The sequence below is a fragment of the Zingiber officinale genome, chromosome 9A (genome assembly GCF_018446385.1).
Source record: "Zingiber officinale cultivar Zhangliang chromosome 9A, Zo_v1.1, whole genome shotgun sequence".
Classification (NCBI taxonomy): domain Eukaryota; kingdom Viridiplantae; phylum Streptophyta; class Magnoliopsida; order Zingiberales; family Zingiberaceae; genus Zingiber; species Zingiber officinale.
In genome coordinates, this window is record NC_056002.1 from 105591237 (window position 1) to 105601737 (window position 10501).

General features: G+C 39.8%; 2 protein-coding genes across 2 annotated transcripts; one reads left to right on the forward strand and one right to left on the reverse strand.

The window, feature by feature from the left end:
- The first annotated feature begins 1064 nt into the window (after window positions 1–1064).
- Window positions 1065–2261, forward strand: LOC122020138. Its single transcript, XM_042577921.1, has 3 exons — window positions 1065–1395; window positions 1497–1826; window positions 2042–2261. Exons 1-3 carry the CDS (start codon window positions 1305–1307, stop codon window positions 2173–2175), a joined length of 555 nt encoding a protein of 184 aa, XP_042433855.1. The 5' UTR covers window positions 1065–1304; the 3' UTR covers window positions 2176–2261.
- A 53-nt stretch (window positions 2262–2314) lies between these two features.
- LOC122020137 (probable pectin methylesterase CGR2) lies at window positions 2315–7276 on the reverse strand. The gene is made up of 7 exons (XM_042577920.1): window positions 7133–7276; window positions 6692–6852; window positions 6547–6586; window positions 6365–6406; window positions 4287–4658; window positions 3233–3288; window positions 2315–2628 (listed from the first exon to the last, which is right to left on the reverse strand). Exons 2-7 carry the CDS (start codon window positions 6815–6817, stop codon window positions 2482–2484), a joined length of 783 nt encoding a protein of 260 aa, XP_042433854.1. The 5' UTR covers window positions 6818–6852; window positions 7133–7276; the 3' UTR covers window positions 2315–2481.
- Window positions 7277–10501: the final 3225 nt, after the last annotated feature.

Here is a 10501-nt window from a genome sequence, read left to right on the forward strand (position 1 = left end):
AAAATTGAAGAAAAACAGGAATAGCAAAGCATAACAACTTAAGTTAGGAATCAAGAGGAAAAAACAAAGGAACGAAGCATACTTCGAGGCGCTACTTACGAAGCTCACGGAGAACACTGATAAGAGCCACGGGATACGAGGGTGTCCCCCCTTGGCGCTCTCGGCCTTGGTTGTCGAAGTCGTGGGCCCGTGGAGGAGGGTATCGAGCAGGAGAAGCTGGAGGCGAGAGCGACGGATTTGCGCCGCTTCCAGCCTGGATTGTCGAAGCTTCAAAGGGGAGAGGGCGTTGGGCGGCCGGTCTCGAAGGGAAGAGGAGCCGGCGGCGACGAGATCCCGTCGAGCAATCAGGAGGAGACGCGTGAGGAGCTACAAATTAGGGATTTCCATTAATTAGGATTTTTATTCCTTTTGAATTTATTCGATTCGGGATCCTTTACCCATTTTGAAATTTATTTGGTTAAGAAAAAAAGTTTGATTTAGTCGATAAATCAATTTTTAATTTCTAAAATCAAAATGTAACCAATTAAACTGATATAATTAATATTTTTTTGGAAATAAAATTAAATTTTTAATTAACTGAACTGAATTTTTAAATTTAATCAATTAATTTGATTTAATTAAATTTTCCCTTCAGTAAAATGAATGAAGAATATAAATCCTTAAATATCTAAACTTTTCTAAATGCCCGTGGTAGAAATTACTTAATTCAATTTTATATCGGTGAAATTTAAATACCACGGACTACAGTTCCATAAGAGCCATATAACCAACCATAAATAAGATTACTTGTGAGAGCGGTGGCAACGTGAGATGCACCGCACTGCACTTCATCCAAACGCCTCCAGCTGTCTCCATCTTATTTCTCATTAAACTTAAAAACAGGAAACAAAAAAACAAAAAAAACAAATCAGAAGACGAAGCCCGTATCAACTAAGCAAGTTAATTCATGGCCTCCACGTCGAAATCCCCACTTTTCTTTTCTCTTCTTTGCTTTTTTTTTTTCTTTTTCTTAAGAAAAAACGGCAATAACAAGCAATTTACTGGACTCACAGCAACGCGAACGTATGATGAGCAAGTAGAGCATGTTCTGGCGTAGGCTCGAATTATGAGAATAGTCAGCAGCCAGGCTTGAGACAATAAGTAGCGTTCGGATTGCAGCTCAAAAAACGCCGGTTGCAACGGCGGCGGAGCGTTGCGTTAGTCAAAGTAAACTCCACGACCGACCTCGGGCGAGCTATATAAGCACCACCAGCCCCTCCCCCCTCTCTCGCCCTTCGTCCAACAGACCCAACCAATCATCCGATATGAATTCTCCGGCGACTTCGAAGGCGGCGGCAATGGCTTCGGCCCTCATCCTTCTCTCGCAGTTTCTCCTCCTCGTCCCCTCCGCTCAAGGTTCGTTCGACGTAGTTATCATGATCTTGTTCTGTTCTTGAATTGATGGATATATAAGCTAAGCGATATATATGTGTCTGTGTGGGTGTGACGGTGTGCAGGAGGCGTCGTATGCGAGAATCTGCCGCAAGATTTGTGTGCCTTCGCTGTCTCGTCGGAGTCGAAGCGGTGCGTGCTGGAGAGCAGCCAGCGGGGGGATGGACTGACGGAGTATCAGTGCCGGACATCGGAGGTGGAGGTGGAGCGGGAGATGAAGGACTGGATCGAGACGGACGAGTGCGTGGGGGCCTGCGGCGTCAGCCGTGGCGTCGTCGGGATTTCCTCCGACGCCCTCCTGGAGCCCGACTTTGCCGGCAAGCTCTGCTCCGCCGCCTGCTACCAGAACTGCCCCAACATTGTCGACCTCTACTTCAATCTCGCCGCGGGCGAAGGTAAATAAAGACGGAATCCAAAAAAAATAAAATAAAATAAAATAATAATAATAATAATAATAATAAACTGTGAGAAATGATCTAAAATCTTGAGTAAGGCATCCATCTCGTTACGAGCCAAATCGTACAAAATAAAAATATAAAAATCGATTTATCCACACAATTGTTTCCTGATTAATTGTAATGATTCCTTTACTTTAAATCTTTGGTTACAGGTGTCTTCCTACCTGAGCTTTGCAAGGTGCAAAAGGAGAACCCCCGGCGTGTCATGGCGGAGCTTCTCAGCTCCGGCGCAGCGCTGGGCGCTTCTTCTGCTCCTGTTCCTGCTCCTGCCCCGTACTACACTTAATTACTACTTGTAATTTATTTTGGATATTGTTTCTCCGCTCCTCTTAGTTTCTATGCGTACGTATACCATTTGGTGTTTTTATTACAGTTGTTGTTTTTGTATGTGATTTCATGTGATTCTAAATCAATTCACAGTTGCGTATACCTCGTATTATACAGGTTTCTTTCTCAAACAATTATCTTTTACAGAATGATATCGTACAATTTCATGCTAACAACATATTAAAACCCATACAGATTAGAGGGGTATTTTATAATTTTACCATTCCGGGGGGAAAATTGGAGAGGACTCGAGAGCTCAATTGTTCTACAAGCTGAGGTGAAAAATTTGGCAGCTTGGTTTGTAAGAACTCTCGCTGGAAGCTTGCTCAAACTTCTTTATAGCCATTTCATTCTCTTCTAAACCAGTCTGGATAAAATATCGTACCCACCAGGATGAACTCCTTAGTTTGGCCTATACATAAAAGTGAATATCTCAGAAGAGTATAAACAAGTTGTTGTAATGGAACAACTATCCGCGGCCAGCTCTTTAGCTAGAACATTTTCTTATCTGAGAGAAGTGGAAATGATAAGCAAAGCATTGACTGATGCCTGAGATATCATACTGTTTAATCAGAAAACAAATTTGAGATTTGAATCTGTCATGGTTTGGCCAAAGAAGTCATTTCAGATGAATCATAACAAAGTTAAAACATCAAACTCTGAAACAAAAAAAAGGATAATACTAATAAAGCAATCCAAAATTATTTCATCCTATTACATAGAAAGTATAGAATAAAAAACAGCAATGGAGACAAAATCATTTTTCACTCTTTATTAATACTCTGTTATTGGCACCAAATAAAATAATATAACTCATCGACCAAGGAAAATAAATGGTCTAGCATCTATTAAGAACGATAACGTTAACCGTGGGGGAAAACTAATGGTTGCATGCAGTATATAAGCACATTACAAGATTGTCAGCAGAATGTCAAGGAAAGATGCCAATATGTGGAAGACGACCTCCTACAAAGAAAGAATGGCAACAAAAATGCATAATTAATTGCAGAACATACTAGTTTTCCAAATTTTGCTGGCTCTGAAACCTTGGCTCTCTGCTGACCAGGGAAACCTACAGAATTTATGAGCAGAAATGACAAAAAGAAGATAATTTTGAATGTTAAAGAAGCATACAAATATTGCATAGCCTGAGAAGTTGACTTAGTTTATATTCGTAAGATTAGTTGTATAAACTCATGGTGTAAGAAAAATGAAGTATATAAAATGATTTATAAGTATTTTCTGTAGTGAGATACTGAGATCTTTATATAGTAATCCATAAATAATGGATCATTTCAGCTACACATCTGTTCCATTTTAGCAGTAAGGCATCTCATTTTATCATAGAAGAGTCAGAAAAGTCATGGGCACAACCAAAAATGTTTGGCCAAAAAATAAAAACGAATCTAAGACAATTTCATGCAGCTTTCAGGTCACAGTTACCCATAAAAGACAATAATCCTGGTTCTTCCTGAAAATGCATCTATTTCTTGAATGAAATAAAAAATAATTATAAAAAAAAGGGCAGCCCGGTGCACGAAGCTCCCGCCATGCGGGGTCCTGGGGAAAGATCCATTGTACGCAGCCTTACCCTGCTTTTTGCAAGAGGCTATTTCCAGGATTCGAACCCGTGACCTTTTGGTCACATAGTAACAACTTTACCGTTGCGCCAAGGCTCCCCTTCAAATAAAAAATAATTATAATAAAAAATAAATAAATAAGGTACTGAAGAAATTGTAACATGAATATCACTAGAAACATAATGTCCAAATGTCAAATTAGTTGTTTATTGTAGTAGTTACTGATCTGAATATGACTACAGCTCATGTGATGGAAGACCAGACTTTCTATAACTATAGTTAATGGCAATGGTCAACTCTTCCAAAGAATGCATTCTAAAAAACATTGCGGCTATACGATGCAATTAACTTCTTACTAATAGTCAGAATTGTTGTTTATTACTCTTGTAGTTAGATGCTCAAAATAACTAATTAGTAGTCTGTTTCTACAGTGAAACAATATGAAAACCATGTTTCCAATGAATAGGAAGTCATGAAAAGGAATTATTACCAGCAAATATAACAAGACCATCTGATGACACTCTTGCAATATCTGGTAGAGTTTTGTTAAGGTACTTGAGGGACAAGTAATCCAATGAATCAGAGACAACGACAAGGGAAAATGATTTAGGTCTGTATGGTAGGGGAAACTTGATGTCAACCGAGCGGACAAAACCTTTGCGCACAAGGCTTTTGCAACTACTGTCGGCATCTTCCAAATCAAATGGTTCCACGCCCCAAGCTTCAGTATCTTTTTCTTTTAACAAATTTGAAACGACTGCACAAGAGTCAAGGCCTACATGCAAAACCTTCCTCAAGCTATCTCCATAAGCTTTCTTTAGAATAGGTATAGCTCGTATTGCATCTGCTGAGCATGAAACACCTATCAAAATGGAAGAAGAAATATTAAACAATATAATGAGCAATCAAATAGATCTGTATGCTTCCCTAAAAATTAGATATATAACAAGCACCTGTATACCATCACAAATTGACTAAAAAATTCCAAAAGGATTAATTGATAAATTACACAATATTTATTTACATAAAACAGTCAAACAATACTACAATTAAATATAATAATTAATAACTAGTGGAAGTCATCATAATTCACCAATGTTTTCCAGAATGATATTTAGACATTCCTGTTTCCCATTGGCATACTCATTACATGATCATTAGTCCAGTAATAGGATATGCCACATCTTCAAAAAGTTATGAGAACTAGAAAGTTTCCCTTTGGTTAATTGAGTGCCCTTTTAATTATTTTCTATCAATTACTTCTTTATTAGACATAACTTGCATTATTTACAAATCTGTGTCCAACTTTAGTATGTTGATGTCAGATCTATTTATGTTTAATTGAAATTAATTTTTTTTCCAAAGGAAGTTTTCAATCTTTTGTGGTCTCGTCAGCCTTTTATAAGACACTTGAATAAATATTTCATACTCAATTCAACTCTGCATGCTTACTGTGAGAATTATAGATATAAATAATCAATAAAAAAGAGAGAACTCATTCAACAAGGTTATCCACATTCAAGGGTCCACATATATTGGATCCAACACCCCTTCAAACTGAAGATGTAACATGTATCTAAAGTTTACACAAATCACGATGAAAGGAGACACAAGATGTCCAAGTGATGTAACTTCTGTAAGGTTATTGGGATTAATACATAATGCTAGATTGGATGGCTTACTTGTCGATCAAAATGTTCTTATGGGAGTACAGCATTGCCACAATTCCAGGTACCTAGTGCTCAATTGGATTATTCGTCTAGATCAAAGGATGATTTTTTTGGTATGAAATTATGGATATATAATAGGTTTTCCAACAAAAAGGTACTTGATTGCCAACCAATGCCAGCTTGAACGAGCCACCTGAACCTGCAGATTATTTCTATTACAATTACGACAGGTTGCTTGCAATAGCTGAAGATCGATGTGTTTAAACATGATGCATTGGACGGGGACTAGAACACAATGATCATGACATTAGAGGATGAAGATCACAATCAAGGTTTTGTAAGCCTTGATGACAAAGGAAGTAGACACTTTCAAAGAGAAAATTTAGGAGATGGATTATATTGGATTTCGTCCATGCCGACCGAGACAAAGCAAGTGCCATCGGCACTATTTCAACACAAGTGACACTTTGTCAGCCTATGCCATGTCTTGACCCTCCACAAGAACGACACCTGTCAGATACAATTGGTACTTAGATATTTTGACCATCTCATCCTCATAATGATACTGATTTTGACAACCAAGGTCATGAGAATGAGACTTAAGGAAGAAGAGACTTGGTGTACCATACTGGACAATAGCTTAGTGAATATTTCATATTCAATTCAGCTGGTCATGCTCTTCATTAACAAAATCATAGATAGAAAAAATCAACATAAAAGAGAGAGTTCATGGGAATGATATTCAAGGATTCACATCTATGATTGTAACATGATGTAGACTGTCATATCTCTATTGAAAAGGCTTTGGTAAAAACTTGAATGATGTTAGGGCATATGAACTTAAGTAGCATAAGATCTTGAAAAAAACACTTATCTCAGTAGAACATATGATACCTACCTTGCCCGATGCTCATGGATTCGTTTACACCAGGAAAACCACCTGATTAATTACAATAGTTTAGCTGACAAACCAAAGAATAAAAAATTCCAAAGGATTTGATATTTAATTAAAAAAATTATTGTTCACTCAAGATCAACTATTTGATTTTATCCAAAGTTAAGTAGGAGATTCCTATGTACCTGAACCTCTTAATGAGTAACCAATGAGAAGAAAAGCAGCCTACAAGAAGGAGAATGCATCAAACACTATACAGAACAAAATCGCAACGTAACATGAACAACTACGAAGAACAATTGCACGTAATAATCTAAATAAAACGCATACCACAGCAACCAATCCAATGGGTAAAAGAGACGAAGTCCGTGACTTCTGATGTAAGGAACTGCCGAGTGGAATGCTTCCGCTATCCGCCACGCGTCGAGATGGATTAATAGCTCGTCTCGACGCCATAACTTCAGTCCCCAAATCCACGAGGTCAGCAAGCCCTATGAACGAAATAACAAACACGAAAAAGAATCGTCAGATCAACCTCACACAACATGTAGTTCTAGATCCAAGGAGCCCCATTATACATATGAGCATAAATTAAAAAATCAGAATGATTTCGTCCACAAACAATAATCTAAAACTTTCGCAGATCTAAGTGGGATCCAAACCAGCGAAAAAACACGAAATCAATTGAACATCGGCAGTGCGTGATGGCGAAATGAGAGATATACAGAAGGGTAGGAGACTTGAGGAAGGAGAAGAGAGAGAGAGAGCAACCTGCAGATAGGCGAGCGTGAGGCCTTCGTTGCCGGATCCAAATCCTCCGCTTCGATTCTTATTCTGAAGGAGAGGAAAGTGAGGCGCATAAAGGTTTCACTGTGTGTCACCGACGCGGTGGAGGAAGATCTACTGCGATACAACAATCTCATCACTATTTTCGATAAAGGTATATATATTAGAGTAATTTATGAATTGATCCACAAGTTTATTTAGAAAGTTATATTTGGCTCCCAATTGCCTCTTTTTATTGATATCACTGGAGTTTGTTTTACCATTTTACCACTATAATTTTAGGGCAAAAATAAAAATTCCTCCCTTCGCAATTTTTTAAAATAACAAACTAGTTTTTATTTCAAAAATGCCTTTCTTCCAATATACCTACTTCGGCAAAAAAAAAAAAACACAATATGAAATAAAATTATTATATATCAAATGTTGGGACATTTCAGAGCTAAAAATGGAGTGAATAGCTTGCTCACATCGTCAATGAAGATCTTTTGCAACGAAATACTTGAAGCAAGCTCTCAATGTTAACACGTAGATTTATTTGGTATCTACCTGAAGAAGAGGTGATTAATCCAAGGATCCAGATATTGAGCACACTCTCCACTATATAAAACCTTCTTCTCAGAACAACCGGTGGTGGAGAAATCTCGTACAACACTCACACAGGTATACAACTCAAAATAAGAAGTAAATGTACACAAATACAAATAAAACCTCTTCTTGCTTGGTCTTGTGTAGCTTGAGGATGCTCCGGGGCTATGGTGTAGTGGAAGGGCATTCAGGTTGTTACCCAAACACTCGCGGTTCAAGCTCCAGGTATGACGAATTTGTAGAAATTTTTCTTCCAAATGGGGCACACAACTAAAGGATATTGGACTCCTGGGTTGCCCGCTACTAACACTTCCTGATTTACTGTAACGACCCGGCCCTCTTGGTCCATTTGGCGGCTCATTTGACGACCTCTCATGTCGTCGACCGTCGGCCCTTATGTCGTCGGCCCATTTGGCGACCTCTAATGTCGTCGACCGACGACCCTTGGCCGTGCCGTTACTCACTAAGACTTTCCACAGGATCTCATTTGGTTACCAGGATTCATAAACTCTAATACTTAAGCCTGGAGGTTTAGAGTTCGAATCCTGGGGGAGGTAAAAATCCACTGACCAGGGGTGGAAAGTCCTAGTGAGTAACGACACGGCCAAGGGTCGTCGGTTGACGACATTAGAGGTCGCCAAATGAGCCGACGATATAAGGGCCGACGGTCGACGGGTCGTTACATTTACCCTGGTGGCCGGTGGGAAACTTCCGTGGGGTCGGGCCGGTCACCCAGGCTCGATGTTACCCAGCCTGGTTAATCATTTTTTTTCCGTGTAGCTTGAGGATGCCTCTTGACTCTTGGAAGTACAGTAACACTTGTCCCTAAGATGCTTTAAGAACCAGTGATGTTGGGCGTGAAGAAGCGGAGAGAATTGTGTGTCAGCTTTGCGTTTGAACCTAGCCATCTCCTTTATACTCCGTGACTACTCCCAATCGATTGCCATGTAAGATCCGAGTCATCCAAAAATTACAACCTGTGAAATAGTCATATCCCAATCGATCGGCTGATCGATTGGGAGCAGCTAGATCGATCGGCTAATCGATTCAGCAGCCTTCTGTATTCTCAATCGATTCCGGCATCTTCACGCCCATCGTGAGAAAAATAACCCCAATCGATCGATCGATTGATTGGAGTATCCCAATTGATTGACTAATCGATTAGAGTATCCGTATCTATCTGTTGATTGATTGGGGAGCACATTGTGCTCTTCGCACGAGTGGCCTCCAATCGATCAACTGACGTAGCCCTAATTGATCGGTCGATCGATTGGACTATCATTGCTCGCGAAACTCTCTCAATCTGGTTCAATCGATTGACCGATCGATTGACTAACTCTAACTTGACTAACTCATGTCTAGAGTTCCAATCCCAATATCCGGTCAACCGTGACCTGTTAGAACTCCCCTATACCTATCATCTAGTCAACATTGATCTGTTGGGACTTCGTCACTAAGTATCCGGTCAGTCCTTTGATCCACTTGGACTTTTCTTTTTGTATCAAATGTCCGGTCAATCTTAACCCACTTGGACTTCCCGTCTCGTGCCAAGTGTTCGACCCTCCATGACCCACTTGGACTTCCAAACACCAGGTGTCCGGTCAACCTTGACCCACCTAGATTTTCTCATGTCTAACTTCATTCATCAGAGCTTTTATTTGCTTAGCTTCACACACTAGGGCTTTCCAATTGTTTGGCTCCACTCATCAGGACTTTCCATCACCTAGCTTCGCTCACTAGGATTTTCCAACTATCTAGCTTCACTCATTAGAACTTTTCATCACCCTAGCTTTACTCACTAGGGCTTTTCAAACTACTCGGCTTCACTCACCAAAGTTTATCACTTGACTTTACTCACAAGGACTTTCCAATTAAGTATCCGGTCAACCTTGACATACTCGACTCTTCTTCTGCAAACCCTCTTGTTGGATTTGCCCTTGCATAATGATAACCATGATTTTGCTACATTATCTTGATTCATAATGCATGTTTTTAATGATCTTTTCATAGCTTAAATTCATATTTACTTTATATTTCGCAAATTACATTTGATCTTGGACTTAATTACAAATTATTTTATTATCATGGTATTTGATGCTAATATTTGATTATTATTTTGTAGGCATCAAAAGGAGCATGGACTCGATCAGATCAGGCCACATTTGGGCTCAAATCTAGGGCTTAACAACTCAATCAAGCCTTAGAGCGATTGAGATCGTTCATTGAAGATCGGAGAGATCTGATCCCTTCATCAAGGATCTGGTCCATCTAACCTAATGAAGAGCAGATCTCGTCCGTTGATGAAGATCCAGAGAATTTGATCCAGATCCAAGACGTTCTAGCCGTTGATCAAGACCTGAATTAATCTGGACCGTCCGATCAGATTTGAAAAGGGTTTAAAAGCCGTGAGAAGCTATAGTGCCCTTTGAGCTCGGCATCCTTGCGATTTTAGCATTGTTCATCCTTCTTCTTCAGCGACGCCGAAGCCTCCCATTCCACTTCCAGATCTGAGAATCAAATCTTTCCATCTCCGTTGAGCTTACAACGATCCGGCCACCAACAATCAAAGGATAGAGCATGAATTGAGGGCGTTCCCCATTCGTGGTCATGATTTCAACGAGCGACAACCAAGCACAGTTTTGAGGGTGTTCCCCATTCGTGGTCATGATTTCAGCGAGCGACAACCAAGCACAGTTTTGAGGGCGTTCCCCGATCTGGTGCTGCCATCATCCAACGGAGGTGTCAGAGGGCGTTCCCCAGCACTTCTGA

Coding starts and splice junctions, on each gene's coding strand:
- LOC122020138 (XM_042577921.1), top strand. CDS start 1,305: ATGAATTCTCCGGCGACTTCGAAGGCGGCGGCAATGGCTTCGGCCCTC. Junction 1,396..1,496: donor CCTCGTCCCCTCCGCTCAAG/GTTCGTTCGACG, acceptor GACGGTGTGCAG/GAGGCGTCGTATGCGAGAAT. Junction 1,827..2,041: donor CAATCTCGCCGCGGGCGAAG/GTAAATAAAGAC, acceptor CTTTGGTTACAG/GTGTCTTCCTACCTGAGCTT.
- LOC122020137 (XM_042577920.1), bottom strand. CDS start 6,817: ATGGCGTCGAGACGAGCTATTAATCCATCTCGACGCGTGGCGGATAGC. Junction 3,289..4,286: donor TGGTCTTGTTATATTTGCTG/GTAATAATTCCT, acceptor TAAATTCTGTAG/GTTTCCCTGGTCAGCAGAGA. Junction 2,629..3,232: donor CAGCAAAATTTGGAAAACTA/GTATGTTCTGCA, acceptor TTTTATGTATAG/GCCAAACTAAGGAGTTCATC.